Raw genomic sequence first — 21440 nt, 5'->3', positions numbered from 1 at the left:
AAGTAGCTTGCTCGTGATCACATCGTGAGTAATAGAAGTGCCAAGGCTTGAAACTAGATATGTTTGATTTCAAAGCTTATTATATTATATTCCTGTTCCGCAGAGCCTTTTTTATTAGTTGTTGAGGGACAGGACCAAGGCTCATGTTACAGATCATGTGTTGGTAAGCCTCAGCCCGCAGTAATATACCTCTCCTTGCTGGTTGTTCAAGTAACTAGCTACTCTATATGTTTCCCCAGAGTTCCAGACGTGAAGGGCAGATGGTTGTCAAAGGGGGTCAGCCTCCGACGATAGGTTTAATGGTATCTCCGTCTGAGGGAGTATGTTTTGGCTGCGTATGTCTCAGTCTAGAGTAAAGAATCCGGTTGCAGCTGGAGGGAGGGGGTCAGAGTGAGGGGAGACCTGGTTGCCTTAGACCTTAGGAGCATCTGTAAGAACCGAGGAGGGAAACCATCGCCTGCGCTACTTTGAAAACTATGTCTGGATAAAATATCAGTTTGGGGATTTTGGAAGTTTTCTTCTATTTGTCTACATAAGTGTGGGCTTTTTGTTGTTGTTGTTTTGTTTTTTTGATAAGGGCTATGGAAGAACTTTATTTGCCCCACCCCCCATATCTGAAGTGACTGGAGAGGTTCTAGGTCAGTGTCAGGATTGTTGTGCTTTCTCGGGGCCAGCAGAGGGAGCTCTGTAACAGGTTATGAGTTAGAATGGCATTCCCATCAAATCCCCTTTCTATGGTTCGCTTTATTCTCGATCAAGACCATTGTTTATTTATTTTAAAATCTATTTTAAGTAAGCGCAGCAACACTAGGACAGTGTCTTTATTTTATTTAGGTAGGAAATTGGACACCTCATACTTGGCAAAGTTCAAGTAAGAGTAAAATCTGCCAAAATGTCTCAAAATAGTTTAAACTTCCTCTCTCTTCCCAGATTTCTCAGTAGACCTTCACGAGAACTGATGTTTTCTTTCTGCAGCATGGTATGATGCAGAAATTTTGGACAAAATTTGTACGATGTAATTTTGCAGCTATCATCGGCTAAAATGGCCCTAACCAAGTAATTAAATAAATTTTTAAAATAAAACTCAAAATTCTTGTGCGAACTGACTTGGAGAAAGTTATATGTGTATCAAAGTAAGTATTATTAATGGCAGTTTATAGCTTTTGTTGACTCTCTCTTTAGTTTTCATCTAATCTGTTTCCACGTTGACTACACAAAAGTCAATCTTAGTTCTTTCTTTTGATATCTATATCTATCTATATCTATATCTATATCTATATCCATATCCATATCTATATATTTTAACTTTAGTTGAAAGAGAGAGAGCATAAGCAGGGGAGGGACAGAGAGAGAATCCCAGGCAGGCCCTGTGCTGTTACTGCAGAGCCTGAGACGGGGCTCAAACTCACGAACCATGAGATCATGAAATCAAGAATCAGACACTTAACTGAGCCACCCAGTCGCCACTGATCCTTATATATTTTTCTTTCTTACCAAGCCCTCCAGTAGAGTCTAGAATAGTAGAGGCAGTAGTAGGCATTCTTATTTGAAAGGCTTGAGTCAGTGGATTCAATCTTTCAATCCTTCAGTGGTCCAAGTTCAGACCCAGCCTTTTAAATGAGACTCTGAAAGGGAGTAAGTGGGTGATTTCTATTTAAAACTTGAACATGATTCATAAATTTCTAATTTTTATTCTAGAGTAATGACCACATTAATCTCTTGGAAGTAGAATTTTAAAGTGAATGGCATAAATTAGGACAACTCAGAAGCATGTTGTGGGCAAATTACTTGATAGTATTATGTGGGGCAAACACTGTGTTATTTGTAGTTCCCCAGAAATTCCTAAGTCTCATGAAGGCCCCTATTGTTGCCATAAGTTTCTTCATGTTAAAAAGTCCAGGCTCTCGTTGAAATGATTTTATTTCAACACTACCCATCAGATACAATTTTGGAGCTGCGTAAGTTGGAAATTCTTGACTCACAGCCTAGTTTCTTTACACCTGCAGCGGTTTGGAGGGGATTGTTTTAACATTGCCTCCCTTGTATGTTCTCCATCTCATTCTCCCTGACTGATGATCGCATATGCAAGGGTAGTAAATAGGACGTAATGTACTGTGTGTGTTTTAACACTTCTTTTACTACAATAGCCTTACTGTGCAATTTCTTTAGAACTATAGTCAGAGAATGTTAAGTGTTCATGTATTTTTTTCTATTCACAGCATTGTCTGAGAGTTCTACACATGCATTGGTATAGTTATAGTACCAAAGCTAAAACTTACAACACTTCGTTAGAAATGTATCTGCTGAGAGTCTTTGCTTTGAAACTTGCTCAGAATCTCATAAACTTCGTTCAACTTTGGCAAGTTACGTCCTTTTTTAAGCCTCAGTTTCCTAGTCTAAAAAAATGGGGCATAAAAGTTCCTACTCTGTAGAGCTGGTAAGATGATATGGAATAACGTATGGAAAATACTTAGAATGTAAATGCTTCAAAATGGTGAGTTGTGTAAGTTTATGAGTCTTTTAATGAGTGACAGTGGCTTTTTAATTGGACCTGAAAGTTCCTTCAACCAGGGCTACTTTTTTGCATCCTAATTCCTTTTCTCTTGCTAGTTATGTTTTTTTATGTTTTTATGTTCTCATTCTTGGCATGAATGGTGTTTTGTAAGTGCCACCTCTCTGAGCACTGGTGAACTAAAACCATGAAAATGGTTGAACTAAAGTAAGGTTACCTGTCAGTTTCAGTAATGTTTTAAAAATGTGCTGAGGGGGGAGAGAGAGTGAGAGAGGGAGAGAGAGAGAGTGAGTGAGTGTGCGTGTTTTACATTCCTTGGCAATAAGATAGAGGTATTTTGAGAATCTGTTAAATAGCTCAAAATACAAGATGGCAGGTTTTAAAGAAGGCTAGACTTCGGATCCACCTGAACCTTCCTTTGTTGAGTTCAAACTGTTATCTTAATCCTGTGGAATTTTTACTGACTGGATTTTTTTCTATCCCTGAACGATAATTGCTGTGGTTCACTGTGTGTTTATCAGAACCTTTCTCCTGGGTGGGATTTAAGGTAGAAGAGCAGACATCTTGGTCCTTAGACTTTTCTCATGGTTGCACAAATATTCCAGGTCAGGGGCGCCTGGGAGGCTCCGTCGGTTAAGTGTCCAACTTCAACTCTAGTCATGAGCTCAGTTCGTGGGTTCAAGCCCCACGTTGGGTTCTGTGTGGACAGCATGGAGCCTACTTGGGATTCTCTCTTTCCCTCTCTCTGCCCCTTCCTGACTTGTGCTTTCTCTCTCAAAATAAGTAAACTTAAAAAAAATTATCTTAGAAAAATACTTCAAGGTCATCCTGTAAAGTGGAGACTAAATCCTAATTGTTTGTGCAGTTTTTCTAATTCTGTCCAGATGTTGGGCTCAATTTTATCTTTGGAAACCATTAACATTCTTGATTCTTTTGGGATGAGCCAAAAGGCACAGACACGTGGTGCCTGAAAATTCATTCGAAACACCCTGCCAGATCACATATTAGGATATGAAAGTACCAGATCTCAGTGTAGCTTGGGTGAAGGGCTCAAGGCCTATATTTTTGGGAAGATAAGGTGCTCCATTACAGTTAAATTGGTAAAAGGAGAGAGAGCCAAGAATAGCCATGGGGGAAATGTATTTTCCAGGAGAGGGCAGTAGCATGAGAGTAATGAAGAACAAGGGAAAATGAGTCTTAAAAGATATACTTCGGCTCTTATGCTTAAGAGGCAGATAAGTCAGTTTTGACTGGTTAGGGAATATATTTCTCTGGTGCTCTAAGCTGTTCTGACTTGCTTATACTCTTATTCAGCAAAGAAATGGAGATGCATTTTAATCAATTTAAATGGATCTATATAGAAAAAGTAGATGATTCTCATAACTGTGCTCTAAAAATATCAATTTGGAATCAGTATTTGTTAACAATAAATATTTAATGCCAACCAAGAAGTATTTATTAGGTAGTCACAATGTGTTACGCCTGTGTAGTGTATAAAAACCAAACGAGTCATTTTCTGCTGACCAGGAATTTATAGGTTAAGAGGGAAAGATGACATTTGTCATTATCATTGTCTAATACTTATGGAGTGCCTGCTGTACTATAACTGTTCCTTGTAGTTCCTTATATGTCTGGGGCATTACCCTAGATGTTTTGGATAGTGGTATTTGATGTTGCCATAACTTACATATGCAGGTAATATAACTAGGCAAAATGCTGGGTAAGTGGTGCAGACAAGTATTAAAGGTTTTGTGAGAAGGAAAGCAAGGACTTAGATGTGCAGAAAGACTGAGGGAGACTATTTTAGGCAGGTGCAAAGTCAGAAAGTAAACATACACATTGAATATTCAGTTTGGCTGAAGTGGATTTTGACTGGATGCTGGAGGACCTTGAGTGCCGCACTGAGAAGTTTGAACTTGGTAATTACTGTTGGTAATAGGGTATTTTAAAGACATTTTGATCAGAAAAGTGATAGGACAAGGTGGCTTTTTAGGAGAGTCACGTGGATGATTTGGAGCTTGAAAAGGCTGGAAAAGGGAAGATCAGTTGGGAAATTTTTGCAATAACCAAGATATGGATCATTCTCACTTGTTAACTTCCTATATCTTTTTAGATGTGTACCTCTTTTGCTCCAGTTAGTAATTCTTTGAAATTTGGGTTCAGATTTCTTTGAATAGATATGTGGCAGCTCATCAGACTTAAATAACTAAGTACCACTGCCCAGAAGTCATGTCAATTTACATAAGAGGCAATTGCCAAAATTGGTGAACTGGAAGAGTTTTTCCATTTGGACTCCAGGGAATCTTCTAATTTATGATTCCAGCAATTCTCAGTGATTTCAAAGAACATTCAAAGGAATATTTATGGCCCGACACAGAAACTTGGATAATAACTTGTGTAATGAAATGAGTTAATATGTGGAAGACACTTAGGTGCCTAGTAACAAAAACAAAAACCACACAAAGACCAAAATCTAATAAAGGTTAGATTAAAAACCAGAACAAACAACGCTCTGATAAGGCATTTTATTCCATGCCAGAAGAAAACATTTGAGAGATTACTTGAGTTTTTTCCTTGCAAGTATTCAAATATGAAACAGAAGAAAATGCAGGCTCTGTGTGCTTCTCTAACTTAAACAGAATGTATTACTGTTAAGGTAGAAAAGAGTTATTACTGTAGAAATTAAGGGCAGAGTAGTGACCATTATGGTTTACTTAATGACAGTCTTAAAAACAAACGTAAAAATGAAAGGGCATTAAGTTTAATGTCTAGTAGGTGGTCATTCCATAGGAAAAGACAGGCTTCAGTCTTTGGTCAATCTCTTTCCCAGTTTTGACTCCCCTGGCATTGTGTCATAGCTCAAAGGAATCTAGAAATAAAAGTAAACTATAGGGGTGCCTGGGTAGCTCGGTCGGTTAAGTGTCTGACTTCGGCTCAGGTCATTGATCTCATGGTTCATGAGTTCGAGCCCCGTGTCGGGCTCTGTGCTGACAGCTCAGAGCCTGAAGCCTTCTTCGGATTCTGTGTCTCCCTCTCTCTGCTCCTCCCCTGCTCACACTCTGTCTCTTTCTCTCTCAAAAATAAATAAAAACGTTAAAAAAAAAAAAAAGTAAATCGTAGAGGAAAGAAGTCCTTCTTTTTTTTTTTAATTGAATTACTGTTTTTAATTCCTAGTTTTTTTTGTTTTTTTTGTTTTTTTTTTTAATTTTTTTTTTTTAACGTTTATTTTTGAGACAGAGAGAGACAGAGCATGAACGGGGGAGGGTCAGAGAGAGAGGGAGACACAGAATCCGAAGCAGGCTCCGGGCTCTGAGCGGTCAGCACAGAGCCCGACGCGGGGCTCGAACTCACGGACCGCGAGATCATGACCTGAGCTGAAGTCGGACGCTTAGCTGACTGAGCCACCCAGGTGCCCCAATCCCTAGTTTTTTTAATAATTTTTTTTGAGGGAGGGTGTGCGCCCAAGTGTGTGAGCGGGAGAGGGGTGGAAGGAGAGGGAGAGAAAGAATTTTAAGCAGCATCGAGCCTGATGCAGGGCTTGATCTCACGACTGTGAGATCATGACCTGAGCAGAGATCACGGCCTGAACCTAAATCAAGAGTTGGACGCTTTACCAGCTGAGCCACCTAGGCACCCCTAAAATCGAGTTATTGATATATAATTCACATACCATGTAATTTACTCATTTAAAGTATACAATTTAGTGGGGTTTAGTATATTTACAGAGTTTTGCAGCCATCACCACAATCTAACTTTTAAAAATGTATCTTTTTTAGTTGAGATATAATTCCCATATCATAAAATTCACCATTTGAAAGTTACAATTCTGTGGTTTTTTTAGTTAACAAGGTTGTGCAACCGTAGCCACTGTTGAATTCCAGACATTTTCTTCACTGCCCCCCAAAAGCCACAGTGCTGTTAGCAGTCACTTCTTATTACCCCCTGCCCCCATTCACGGGCAACCATCATCTGCTTTCTGTCTCTATGGATTTGCCATTCTGGACATTTTATATAAATGGAATCCTACAAAATGTGTCCTTTGTGTTCCGTTTCTTCCTCTTAATGTTTTCAAGGTTCATCCGTGGTGTAGCATGTGTCAGTGCTTCATTCCTTTTTAATGGCTGAATGATCCCATTGTATGGATAATACCCTGTTTTGTTGACACTCTAATTTTAGAGAATTTTGATCACCCCTAGAAGAAACTCCATATCCATTAGCAGTCACTTGCCATCCTACCCACTCACCCCATGGGCCTGGGCAGCTAATCTACTTTATATCTCTACAGATTTGCCTTTTCTGAACATTTCATACGGAGGCATAAAATATGTTGTGTTTGGTGACTGGCTCTTTGAATTTAGCATAATGCTTTTAGGGTTCATCCGTGTATCATGCATCAGTATTTCATTTCTTTTTATTGCTGAATAATATTCCACTGTATAGGTATTCCATATTTTATGTATCCATTCTTCAGTTGATGCACATTGGCTTGTTAGGTCTTTCTGCTTTTATATAGCATTTTTCAAAGGAAAATAAACATGGGATACAGTTGCTTATGAATTTACCCCTGGTCTGTGAGCTTAGACAGATCCTCCATTGAGCTTGCCAGATGCTGCTTACAAAGAAAAATGGGTCAGTCATAGTATAAGAATTCATGCATTTCCTGTGTCAGATCAAAGAATCAGGGCAAGAGACGGCCATTTAGAAAGTTTGACATTTCTGCTCGGTCTATTCTCCCTACGGCTTCAGGTTTCTGGAATTATCATTCAGCGGAACGTCTTCATTTCCTGGGATACATCTGAAAGAATATCCCAGCTCACATCGAAACAAAAAGCCCACCAGCCAGCTGAAGCCCTGGGGACAGCATTGCCTTTAATCAGCTTGGACTGATTCTCTTACACTTTTCAGTACTGACAGGCTGTTGTCCAGCACACTTGATTATCCAGCTCAGGAGCGCTAAAAGAGAAGTTCAAAGATAAGGTTACTGGGAAAATCCCATTCCCTCAGTCTTTCTACACTCACCTTAATGGCAGTTCTGACATATCAAGAATTTTCATTTCAATTTTAGAGAATTTGCAGTATGAGATGCAGCTCACCAGACTTAAACTGACAGTCAGACTTAAACTGACAATCCCATTCTTGTTGGTAACTAGCTACGTAATCTTAAGCAGATTTCTCACCTATAAGGTGGAAATAATACATACCTCAGAAGATTCGAGGATTGCATGAAATGGTATATCATCTACTACTTGGTGCCTAATAAATGCGGGTCCTCCTCCCTCCTGCTTCATTTCATGGTGTTCATGAAGTTTGGATAGGACTGTCATGCAAAAGTACCTAGTAAAATGCCTGAAACTTAGAAGATACTCAGTAAATCTTAATTGAATTTGAGAGGTACCTGGGTGGCTCAGTCGGTTAAGCATCCGACTTCAGCTCAGGTCATGATCTTGATCTTGCGGGAGGGCATTACCAACGGGCGATGACACTGGGAGGGAATTCTCATGGCCGTTTTTTGCAAACGTTCTATCCGAGATACTAATTATTACAGTAATACAGATCTGTTTACTGAGAATTATCAGTCTACAAAATCAGAGTGAAAACAGGTACTATAATCACAGTGTTAGTAAGAAAATGTTGGTCACAACAGGAGTGCTGACTGGTCCATATGAACTTAATATGGAAGCAGTCTAACACAGAGGAAGAATATTGTGATGCAGTCAGTTAATTTCTGGAACCACTAAATAACAGGAATCACAAATACACCTAACTGTTTTTCTTTTTTGAATGCATGCTGTTTCTTGCCAGTTGAGTTGGCTTCTCCTACTAGTAGATTCATTCATGTCTTCAGCTTTACTTATATAAAACATTTTTATAACCAACATTTCTAGATGATATCTTTATTACAGTTTGGGCCAAGAAAAATTTGGTCACCTCTTCCATCTGTTTTAAAAAAGACAACTTCTCCCCTGCCACCTCCAAAAAAAAACCCCGCTAACAACAACAACAAAAAACTCAAAGAGTCAGAGACAGTCTTGTCACAAGTATTTGTTGAGTCCTAACTACTTTTTGCTTTGGTCTGGTCTTTGGTTTATGCCCATACACATCTAAGCTGTGGCATATTTTAGATTAGAGGTTATCAAGTGTGATAATCCCTCTGGAGATAAGAACTTCTTTTGAATGGTTATCAGTAACTGAGCATAAATACGTTTTCATAAGTTACTGCCAACTCATAGAATTAGGAAATTTTCGGAGCTCTAAAGGGGTGTGGGAAATAATGGTCCAGGGGCCTCTTTTTGTAGATGGAACCTATGGTTTTCCCAGGATTTTATAGTTGGACCAAAATCTGGATCTTTTAAAAAAAATATTTATTTATTTTTGAGAGACAGAGCATGAGCAGAGGAGGGGTGGAGAGGGAGGGAGACACAGAATCGGAAGCAGGCGCCAGGCTCTGAGCTGTCAGCACAGAGCCTGACGCGGGGCTTGAACTCATGAACCGTGAGATCATGACCTGAGCTGAAGTCAGAGGCTTAACTGACTAAGCCATTCAGGTGCCCCTAAATTCTTTAAACAAATTTATGGTACTTGTTGCCAGTATTTTCTTCCAGTTTGTCATTTGTCTTAGCTTATATATGTGCTTACTAATTTTTAAAAATGTATGATGTTTTCTTTACATAAAAGGTTTTTATTTCTCCATTTTTCATTGCATCTGGGTTTTTGTCATAGGTAGAAAGCCTTTTTCCACACCCAGGCTTTTTTTTTGTTTTTACATTTATTTTTATTATTTATTCATTTTTGAGAGACAGCATGAGTGGAGGAGGGGCAGAGAGAGAGGGACACACAGAATCCGAAGCAGGCTCCAGGCTCTGAGCTGTCAGCGCAGAGCCTGACCAGGGGCTCGAACTCGTGAACCGTGAGATCATGACCCTGAGCCGAAGTCAGACACCTAACCGTTAGGCTGAGCCACCCAGGCACCCCTTCCACACCCAGGTTTTAAATGCATTCACACAAGTTTTCTTACAGTACTTATAATTTCCATTGTTACAATCGGAGCTTTTACCCATTTGGAGTTTTCCTGGTTTAAGATGTGAAGTGTGGATCCAATTCAGTGTTTTTCCAAATAACTAATTGTTTGGAAGCCATTTGGGCTATTTTGTTTCAGGACTTCCTGTCCTGGTCAGCTGGTTGGACTGTCTAGCCAGGAGATTCCATATGAAAGGACACCATACACCGGTTTGTGCCAGGAGATTCTGTATGAAAGGAAACCGTGTGCTATATGTGACAGCTGTTGCTAGCACGGCCATGGTTACATGGCTCCAGGAGGCTCTCTAAGTACTCTTTGTCTGTGTGTGGGGTTTGTGGAGGCTTGCTGCACGGTTGTTCCTGGTCCCAAAGGGGGGACCGATCAAAAGTACTTGTCGACAAATCCAAAACACCTCCACTTCTATAGATTTTATTTTGTTGCAGTCCCTTCAGAAGTAGATTATGAAATGATACCTTACATTTAACTCAACAATTAAATAAAATAAGCGTGCAAAGCCCTTAATGTGGTACCTAGAACAAACAAAACAACACACACACTCACCAGATAATCACTGATCTTAGTAAATACTGTGGGTAATCCCTCATTAGTGAGGAGGCACCAGTGAAGTAGGCTTTGGGCAGCATCTGGAAGTGGGCAGATCTGGGATTGGCTGCTCTTGAACTTGGCAATGGTAAAGTGAGATGACAAACATCTGAGAGGCAGTCAGGGTGCCTGCTTGACACTGGACCAGGGGGTGTTGGGAGATAAGGTTGCATGGGACAAACACTTGTTGGTGTTTCTCTTCTAGACCCCTCCCCATCCACTTCTTAAATTTTTTTTCAGTTTACTTATTTATTTATATAGAGAGAGCATGAGTGGGATAGGGGCAGAAAGAGAGGGAGAGAGAACTCCAAGCAGGGTCTGTGCTGTCCGTGCAGAGCCCCACATGGGGCTCGAACTCCTGAATCGCGAGATCGTGACTTAAGTCAAGATCAAGAGTTGGAGGCTTAACTGACTGAACCACCCAGACGCTTCTCCCCATTCATTTCTCAAGGCTTTGAGCCTTCTGGTCTTTTTTCCTGGTTACTGGGGAAAAGGGCAGTATAAACCCACATATTCATGGAAAGCACTGGGAAAAAACTTCTGTACTTCCTGATATTAGAATACTAATTAGAAGTACAGATTACTTTGACGTGTGAAGTAGATACATTCAGCTAGCTAGGTTGTTAAGTTGTGCCAATTTTTCTTTTTGCCCTTGTTACTAACTAGTGACTGACTGCTGTTTTCATACCTGCTGCCTCTGCTGTGTAACTGCCCTGCCACCTAAGTGCTGATTCTTCTTCAGGGATGTTTGGGGCCCAGCCGAAGCCCCCCTCTACCAGTCTTCCCTGACCATGCCAGCTTACAAGATCTTTCCTTCTGTGAGATCTTGAGATCTACTTATGAGAGACAAAACCCTGTTAACATTTTGGTATATTTTCTTCCAGTCTTTTTTTTTCCCCCCTACATAGATGATTTTACAGAGTTGAGATCATTCTGTACATATAATATTGTATCCTGTTTTTAACTTTTAGCCTTATTGTAAACCGTGTATAAATAAGATTTTAAAAGTTACGTAATATTTCCTGGAGTGGATAGATTATGATTTATCTCTATTTGCTTTTTCATGCATATTTTTCTTATTAGTCCAGTCCGATCATGAGTTTATCAAAAGGGAGTCACCCTATTGTATCATTCCCCTTCTCTACTCCGTTGGCTCTAGAAAATGTTGTCTACGTAGATGACAAGTAAATATTTTTGCTTGCTTCTCTGTTTTCAGTCTAAATGTTACAGGAACACGTTGCCATCGGAGACCCCCGAAATACTACTTGCATCTTACTCGGGGTCTTTACATCACCCAAGTCTCTCCATCCAGAAAAAGGGGCCCTGGGGAAATATTTGTATGTATTTGAGGGGGGCCACAGTCCTCTGAAATTCCATGAGAAGCATTTGGAGTGAGCATTTGTGCATTTCCTGTGGTTTTTACTAGATTCTCCTCAGGGTCCTTCTCTAAAAAAGCCACTGACTGACACACAGGCCGAATGAAGGCCGTCTGGGGATGGATGTATCCATTAAACTTATCTGAGGTCGAAGATATCATTTTTCTCCTTTTGTTGTTCTTGGTTTTCAGGAAGGGATGAGACCATGCAGCCTGCAAAACCATCGTTCCTTGAATACTTTGAACAAAAAGAAAAGGAAAATCAGATCAATAGCTTCGGCAAAAGTGTACCTGGCCCCCTGAGGAACTCCTCAGATTGGAAAGTGCCGCAGGATGGAGACTATGAGTTTGTAAGTAGTGCTGGAAGCCAGTGGTTCTGTCTGCTGGGCAGAGTTATTTGCCACAACACACATCCAGTTCTGTCACTTCACCAAAAGCGCTAGAGCGTTTTCTTGTGCAGTGTAAGCCTCTGGCCATTGGGCTGAGGGCCTCATGGGTTCGAGACGGCATCTTCACTGACATTTGAGTAGGTCTGGGTCTAATGGCATCTCCTTTGCGCTAAAAATCCTTCATTCACTTGCCATTTGTCTTTTTGTCGAGCTTGGAATTCTTAATGGTAAAAGAAATCCTCATCGAGTAAGGACCCACATTTCTAGTTGATTTGGGATTGTGACTTTATAGTTAAGAATTACACTGGAGGGCAGTTCATGCTGGTGTGTGGTGTCTTTTCTGTTTTGCTAATCATTACCCTAATTTTAGACTCTCTGAGAGGATTATTCTGAATGTTGCCTGAGGATGAATATTAAACTGTTCCAAAGTTTCTTATGAAAAACTGGGTGTGTTTTTCCTTTCTCTGCAGTGGAACATTCTCCCTCAACCACAGACACGTGTTAATGTTCACAGAGATTCAGTGAACAGAGGCAATAAAAAATTGGGGGAAAAAGTAAGCTAAGGAGTCTGCATTCCTTTTTTTGAACATTTTTAGAAAAGAATTTTCTCTTTAGGGATTTTTAACTTTTACACTCTTAAATTCTGTCGTCATTCTGATGTTGCTTATGAAAGAATTTGGATTGGACATTGTGGTTGGATTCTGGGAGGCCTTTCTGGCCCTGTCTTTCTACTCTCCTACTCACTGGCCTTGAGGTAATGACCTCCTTATCCCATATGTAATTTCTACCACTGTACAGTAGCAGGAATGTCATCGTGTGTGCTAACGGTGACAGAGGTCATTTGAGCATCAGAATAACCCGCCTGAGGCTGTTTTACTATTGAGTCCCTGAAGCCCTGTTAGAGCCCGCTTCATGTGCCTTGTCATCTGTTCATTCATTTACTTCTTCAGCATCACGTGTTACTGTCAGCTATTCACTCATTTATTAGTAGACTCGTGAGATTTGAATTATTTTGGCGATTCGGTGTTGCCCACATGGTTGCCTTCAGCGTATTTGTAAGGACTGATTTTCTCGGTTGAGTGAGTCTCTAGGCAAAGATGAAATAACTTCTGGATACCGGATACCATCACTGTGACAGAAAGCTTCAGAATCCTCAAATCTGTATTCCTAGGTGTAGTGTCCTTTTCTTTGATAAAAGTTAGTGATCCCGAAATTCCGGGCATTTTAATCACTGTTTTTGGATCGGTAGCTCCAGTGTTGGAAGAATTCTCTTCTCTCTGCCATAGTTTTCCCATACTAGGATTACTGGCCGAGAAGTTGTTTTGGTGGGCAAGCTGCTTATGCAGAGAGGCTTTCTTTCATAGGTGTTTAGAGAGCGTGCTTTCCACTCTGGGAATAAGCAGCTGCTGGAGGGAGTGGCCACGAGTGCCGCGAGTAGGTGAGCACATTGCCCAACCTGGACTGTGCCTGGCCCGGGTGGGAGGAGGTCCTGAGACTCCCTCTACACAGAGCTTGTAAACTGGCACCCTCTGGCCCACAGACCTTTTTGTGTGCCTGTATTGTGTTTACAAACCTTTGAGTAGTTGCTCAGGTTTGAAAATTGAGAGCTTTTAGATAAAATGGTGGATCGCTGGCTTATTTTGAAAACTTGGAAGACCTGACCATAACTGTCTGCAGCTGCACAGCAGCTGCCCTTTTTAGGTCTGGTTCTCAATGTCTGGCCTCCTTTATTCATGTGTATTGACTGACCTGGCTGGCATTTAGGGGCATTTGACTGGGATTCTTGCTGTAAATCCTTAGGATGAGTATATGTCCACATTGTACCTGAACCAACCTATCCTACCATGTAAAATTTTATTCTACTTTTACTATCCAAATGTCAACAGAATTTTTAATTTCTCTTTTAAGAGAATCTCAGACCAAGCAATGAAAGAAAGTTTAGGTGGGGTGTACATGAGCTGCTGTTTCAAAAAGTACCAGAGCAGATGAAAATGATTTTTAATGCCTTCAAGTTCTTGCTAGGTAGCTCTTGCCTTAACCCCAAACCGAGCATTTGAAATAACGGCCTCAGACAGTTTCTTGAAGAGTCTTCCCCAGGCCAGCAGCGTTGGTATCTCTTGGAAACTTGTTAGAAATGCTATTTCTCAGGCCCCACCCTGGACTTCGTGAATCGGAATCTCTGGGGGCCGAGTGATCTGTGCTCTAACCAACCTTACACTCGATTCTAATTTGCTAAATTCTGCTCTAAAGGTTTTTAGAGTGCAGTACAGCTTTTTTTCTAACCAACCTTACACTTGATTCTAACTTGCTAAATTCTGGTCTAAAGGTTTTTAGAGTGCGGTATAGCTTTTTTTCTTTCCTATTGGCAGTATAGAAATTCAGAAATAAGGATGTATTCGTGATTTATTAGCATTGCGTGATTTTTTCAAATTTCTTTTTTACTCTCCTTTTGCGTCTCCTGTACTCCTACTGGAGTTTCCAAAGAAGCACATAAAAGAAGGAAAATATCCATTAAAAAAAAATTTTCTTTTAATGTTTATTTACTTTCAAGACAGCACGAGCAGGGGAGGGGGAGAGAGAGAGAGGGAGACACAGGATCCGAAGCAGGCTCCAGGCTGAGCTGTCAGCACAGAGCCTGACACGGGGCTCAAACTCACAGACCACAAGATCATGACCTGAGCCGAAGTCGGATTCTCAACCGACTGAGCCACCCAGGCGCCCCGGAAAGTATCTGTTTGTAAGTGACATTTGGCAAAGAACAAGCCAATTTGTGGCGTGAAGAAAGTATTCTGAATAATTTCACTGAGTTTGTAGAAGGTTGTGTGTCAGACTAGCTAACATGTCTCCTTCAACAATCTCTTAGAGACGCTGATTTCCCAGGCATTTAACACCATTTAGCTATGAAATTTAATACATTTAACAGGTTTTAATTATGAAAAAGATACTCTCTTTCTTCCTGTGAAGGCAGTTGCTATTTTGAAATGAATTTTTTTGCCCAAAATGGCAAATAGGAAGTAATTTTGTCAGGAGTGGTAGAATTGAATACTGACAAAAACCATCATATTTTCATCTGAAATTGAATACTTTTGCATTTCTAAAATGAATTACCTTATTTGCCACGTTGGAAAAGCAACAAAGGTTTCCTTTAATGTGTAATATATATTGTGATTAAAGTATAAATAAATTAATAAAAGTATAATAAAAGATGCTTGAAAATGCAATATTCCCTAAAATCAGCATTTCAGAGTCTGTAAACACATTACAAGCAATGAAAGTTGCTTCAAGGAGAATTCCTTGGGAGACCCTCCCATTTTGCCCTCCCAAAATGGGAGACCCTCCCATTTTGCCGTTTGCAAAACCATAAAAAGCTGTAAGCTTAAATCCAGTTTGACTCACGAGTCTTCCAGAAACACACTGTAATCTTTTAGTCTAAGGTGGCTTGAATGCCAGGAGGGGTGAACAAGACAGATGCGGCTGGAGCTTGCAGTGGTGAGGGAGACAGACGTTAGGTCAGATAATCTATCTGTTCAGGTAATAATGGCATTGGAGGGAAAAAAAAGCCACAGTAAAGAGATAGCATGAGAGAAGGTCTTGCAGAGCAAGGAGACATTTGCCAAGACCTGAATGAAGAGGGGCAGCATGTACAAAGGCTCTGAAGCTGGATGTGGTGGGCGTGATGTCAGGAGAGAACGAAGCCCGTCGTGGCGGGAGCAGAGTGACATGGTTGATAGCAGCCCCGATGTAAACACTTCAGTAATTATAGACATGTGAGCACGTTAAAATCACCTTGGGATCAAAATAACAGTCAAAATCCAGCTAAATCTTGTTAATAAGAGATAATAACGAAAATAAAATATCACTGAAAAGTTTAAAACAAGAAAAACACACACTCAGCAAAATCCTCGCTGAAAGGAAGTAGCTGAAAGAATATTAATATCAGATAAAATAGAATCTAAGACATAGTGCATGGGGAAAAGATATGTTTTCTATTGCTAAGAGCTGTGCTTGGTCAGAAGACCTAAGTCGTGAACTTTGTATACTTCTCCCAAATTGCTAGAAACACAGGTGGCAATGAGAAAACGGCAGCCATGGATTAAGGCGTAAATTGTCTTCTCAGAATTGGACATTTCAGTTAAACAAAAAAAAAACCAAAAAAAAACCAGAGGACTACAGTTAACAAGGTTGATAAAACCGAAAATAGGAACACTTTTCAAATCTCTATGACACTTTGAAGACATATATGGAAGAGTCACAAAATTTGACTATGTTTTAAAGTTGCTCAGAAAAAAATCCCATAAAGAAACGATACAGGCCACGTTCACAGACTATAACACAAGAAAATTAGAAATTAACAATAAAATAGCTAAAACCACTTTGTTCCATTTGGAAATGTAAGAGTATATCTCCAAATATTTATTGTTTTCAAGATAAAGTAGAAGTTGTAAACTATTTGGAAATGAGTTACAAATACCTGCAGGGTTCAGATCTGTAAATTAAACCTATAGGATGCAGCAAAAATGGTACTCTGAGGAAGATTTATTGCCTTAAGTGTATTTTCTTTTCAGGATGTAAGAAAGACTGAAAATAAGACAAAATAGGATAAAGGTAAAAGCAGAATTCGGTGCATTAGAAAACGAACAACAGAGTTGTTAAAGTTGTAAAACTAAATGCTGGTTCTTGGAAAGGACCCACGCATGACAGATTCGATCAAGTTGAAAAGGAAGAAGGTCCCAAAAAACTGCGAGAGAGAAGGGAAGAGAGAGTTACTAAAGATAGAGGAATGTCAGAGTGGGAAGAGAATATTACTATTTATGATGTGATGTCTCTACAATCGAAAACCTAGGTACACAGATGTCTAAAACATAGGGCAGAGTTCCTTCCCATATGGAAATGTATCAAGATGTTTTTGAACCAGAAGGATAATGAGGTTGGACCTATACCACCAGGCGTCAGATCGCACAAAACCACAGCGATGAAAGCATTGTGATAACTGGCATAAGAATAGAACACAGATTAGAGGTGTAGAGAATAGAGTCAGGAAACATACCTGTGTATATATAGGAGTCGGTGTAACAACGGTAAAATGCAAAATAACGTAAACAGTGTGACACCATTTTTGTTTTTTAATAACCACAAAACATGGTACATATTTCTGTGTATATGCACACAGGTGACCGCAGAGATAAAAAACAGCATGTGAAATGATTTGATGAGTCATTACCTTTGAGAATGTCAGTTTTAACTGTTTTTACAGCAAGAACGTATTTATTACTCTTAAACTATTGCTTACATTTGAAAAAAATAGAATGTTTTAAAAAATTCTGCATAGGTTTTTCTGTGTGGGTTTTTTTTTTTTTTTAATGTTTATTTCTGAGAGAGAGTGTGAGCAGGGGAGAGGCAGAGAGAGAGAGAGAGAGAGAGAGAGAGACAGAATCCAAAGCACACTCCAGGCTCTGAGCTGTCAGCAGAGAGCCCGATGCGGGGGTCGAACTCACGGACCGCAAGACCATGACCTGAGCTGAAGTTGGATGTTCAACCGACTGAGCCATCCAGGTGCCCCCCACCTTTTTTTTTTTTTTTTTAACGTTTATTTTTGAGAGAGACAGAGAGACAGAGCATGACCAGGGGATGGGCAGAGAGAGAGGGAGACACAGAACCCAAAGCAGATTCCAGGCTCCGAGCTGTCAGCACAGAGCCCAACATGGGGCCTGAACCCATGAAATGCGAGATCATGACCTGAGCTGAAGTCAGATGCTTAACCAACTGAGCCACCCAGGTGCACCCCCACTCCTGGTTCGAGTCTAAATAGAGTCAGCCAGAGCTTCTGCAGGTCTAAATGATCTAGTACTTTTCAGTCTTAATAACTTTATTAAGTATTATTGATTATTAGTTCTTGGTCTGTTAGTTTTTGGAGTAAGTTTCTTATTTATTCAAATGAAGTTGTTTCCAGATATCTTACGACTCATTCTACAGAATTGATAGTAGTTGCCCCCCACGTTAACTCAGTCTCTATTCACTGAAGCCCTCTGTATGTATACTTTGTGTGAATAGGCAAGGCTGAGAGATCCTTGACAGCCAGGACTGATTTAACTCATCTTTGTATTCCTAACATCTAGCAATTGCCTGACTTAAAGTTAGCACGCTATTTTTTTTAAGTTGATTTATTTATTTTGAAAGACAGAGAGTGTGTGAATGGGGGAGACAGAGGGAGAGGGAGACTGAGGATCTGAAGTGGGCTCTACGCTGACAGCAGAGAGCCCCATGGTTAGCACACTATTTTGATTACACTCTGAACACAGTCTCTGAATTAATTCAACAAATACAGTCACTATCCTGAGAGAGTTGATAGTGTAGCAAACAAGACAGATAATCAAATCACTTTGATACATTGTGCTAATAATAGCTTACATTTATTGAGAACTTCCTATGTGCTTGGCATTGGACTAAGTCCTTCCTATGTATTAGCTCAGTCCTTGTAACTTTCCCAGGAGGCAGGTAGTATTGTTGCTATTTTACGGATGAGCAAAGTGAGGCTTAAAGAGAGTAAGTAATGGGCTAAAGTGGTACAGATGGTAAGTGGACAGCGGGGATTTGACCCAAAGCAGTTTGGCACCAGAGTCCATCCTCTGAACCACCTTCTGTAAGCTATTGTGGTAAATTCTGTTTATAAAGTGCATATAAAAATTGCTGTAGGAGCCCAGAAGAGGGAGCAAGAACCTCAGCAGGAACCCCAGGGAAGGCATCAGGAAGTCTCATTTGAAGTGTATTTTGAAAGAAGAAAAGGAATTCTTGATCTAGAGGAGGGAAAGGGTGCGTGGAGGCCTTGAGGAATGTGGGATGCCGGGAAGCACAGAGAGATCGTTTTTTGGAGCCCAGCGGGTGTGGGTGTGTGAGCGGAGAGGTGCGGGACTAAAGGCCAGCTGGTCGATAAGGAAATGCCCCGTGTGCCCTTCTTTTTTGGGAAATATTTAGTAGTCTTTTAGGTTTTTTTCCTTGGTGTATCAGAAAAATTAATAATAGACTCCTAATGCAACTCAAAGAGCTAAACTAATATCTCTCTGAAGTTGTGCGATAATGGGCCCATCAGGATGTAAAACCATTGAACTGTTAATTCAAATTTAATTTGATAAAAGTAACAGAACCTGAACAAGATTGATTGCCTGGATTCCCTATGCAGTTAAAGCCATCAGATGGCTCTTTGTGGGAGGGAAAGATAAATTTCAGCGCTGAGGTTTCCCCAGGAGGGTGACAACAGCCTGTGATTTCATCAGACTTTGTCTTAACTCTCCTTTCCTAGGTCAGGGCTCCAAATGTGACTGTGAAGCAGAGATTTCTATGGGTTTTTATAAAGAAGCTTTCTGCTGCTGTCAGGACATAATTGATTATTCATTGTGTGAGAGGCTGCGCTCTTTGCTTTTTAGTTACGCACTTCAGCAATTAGACATTAGGTGGGAGGTAAGGATGAATACTTTATTTGTAATTTAAAATTATCAATATGGTAGCAAGAATGCTTTATTGACTCATGTTTAAATTGATGCATCTTGATGTTTTCTGGGAACGAGGTATCTACAGCTTGAAACTTTATCTGCCATTGTATAGAAACAAAAGAATCAGTGTCCAAACAATTTGTCTTTGAGTTTATTGCCCATTTATTTAGAAATGAGTTTTAAAAGACGAGTACACAGCCTTAACTGTCCCACTGGCCGAATGGAACCTAATGTCTGGAAGTTGGAGTTTCATCGCTGGCAGCGCACACTGTTGCGTGGTTTCCCGTGAAGCGACAAGCCTTACTTTGTTCATTTGTGAGAACGTGGCTTCCACGTTTCCAAGTCCGAGTGGCCACAGTGTGTCATTCTTTCAAGGAGAAACAGTGTTCCATGAGAAAAGCAGCTCGTTCGCATCACAGCTTATTTGCACAAGCACTTTGCTTCAAGCCAGCCAACCCAGTGCGGTGCACGGCACGGCCCGAGTGCTTTATGCAAACTTCCCATTTCGTCGCAGATGGTATTAAAAAGACATACTCCAAGATTGAACTTAAATAAAATTACTGCTTTTTACTACTTCATCAAGGACATTCTTTTTTTTTTTTAAAGTTTGTTTATTTATTTATTTTGAGAGAGACAGCGCGAGTGGGGGAGGGACAGAGAGAGAGAGAGAGAGAGAGATGGAGAATCTCAAGCAGGCTCCACACTGTCAGCGGGGAGCTGGATGCGGGTCCCAAACTCACAAAGTGTTGAGATCATGACCTGAGCCAAAACCCAGAGTCAGACAGTTAACCAGCTGAGCCACCCACGTGCCCCATCAAGGACATTCTTAAGGAAATTGTTTGTTTGTTTGTTTTCTTTTTTTTAAGGGGGCCCTCACACCCAGCATGGAGCCCAAGGCAGGGCTTGAACTCGCCACCCTGAGATCAAGACCTGAGCTGAGATCAAGAGTCAGATGCTTAACTGAGTCACCCAGTTGCCCCTTGTTAGGTTTTTTGTTTCTGTTTTTGTTTTTGTTTTTTAACTGGAGCCTATGGTCGTGAAGAATTCAATAGCTGCTAGTACCGTTTGGTGCCACTTGATTCATACAGAGGGGCTAGCAGTGTTACTCACTGTTGCTTTTGTACCGTTAGTGTAAATGTCAGCAACGGTAGAAAGGGCAAATCGTATCTCTATGAAGACAGTTTGGTTCCACAGTTTCCTTAAGAGGGTGTGAGGGGTTTCCCAGGTGTCTGCAGGCTGTACTCTAAGAACTGCTGATCTAGAAGCTAACTCAGACTAAAATCAGTTCTTTTTGGCAAGGATATTTCATAGATGGCATGTGCACTTCCATCAGGAGGTTCAGGATACCTGAATATATGCTCATCTCTCTTTCTCTTCTATAAGCCACTGAGGGTCATTGCCTACATGCATTATTTCATTAGGGGTTGCAAAATTGTGACATTTGATCACTCCTTTTCCATTTACCAACTGAAATATTTCTATAATGAAGTCCTTCATTAATTATGTAATCTCAGCTATAATTTATATAGGAAAAGCAGCGATATTAAAATATTTGATGCATTTCAATCTTTGCAGTTACTATTTTTTATGTTCAAATTCTTCCATCTCGCTATGACCCCAATAGTTCTTTTTAAAATAAAAAAAATTGGTTTGGTGATGTATATACTCCCCAGCAACTTTTCTCATGACTTCCTTTCTTTCTAATGTGATGAGCTGTTCCAGGCTCATGTTGTATGTTTCTTGCTCCAAACCTGGAAGCAGCCACATTTTTAAAGCTTTTTTGAGGTATTATTGGCACAGAATATATGTGAGTTGAAGGTGTATAGCATGATGATTTGATACATGTATATATCGTGAAATGATTACCACAGTCAGGTCAGTTAACTCTTTTATCCCCACACACAATTATGTGTGTGTGTGTGTGTGTGTGTGTGTGTGTGTGTGTGTTGATAAGTTTTAAGATCTACTCTCAACTTTCAATTATATGATACACTATTGCTAATTATAGTCACCATGCTGTACATTAGATTGCCAGAGAGTACTCATCTTATAGCTA

The 21440-nt window shown here is 40.3% G+C and overlaps 1 protein-coding gene across 5 annotated transcripts in view; it reads left to right on the top strand.

Moving 5' to 3' along the window:
- The window catches only part of STK4 (serine/threonine kinase 4), a 90014-nt gene that overhangs the window by 38394 nt on the left and 30180 nt on the right, over window positions 1-21440 (top strand). For all 5 annotated transcript variants that reach the window (XM_042930859.1, XM_042930860.1, XM_042930863.1 and 2 more), the window contains one exon: window positions 11701-11858. In XM_042930859.1, coding sequence (XP_042786793.1) covers window positions 11701-11858 — 158 coding nt within the window. The remainder of the gene's footprint in view (window positions 1-11700; window positions 11859-21440) is intronic.

Source organism: Panthera leo, chromosome A3 (assembly GCF_018350215.1).
Source record: "Panthera leo isolate Ple1 chromosome A3, P.leo_Ple1_pat1.1, whole genome shotgun sequence".
Classification (NCBI taxonomy): Eukaryota; Metazoa; Chordata; class Mammalia; order Carnivora; family Felidae; genus Panthera; species Panthera leo.
The sequence above is the reverse complement of the archived record's forward strand: the minus strand, read 5'-3'. Positions and strand labels throughout refer to the sequence as shown.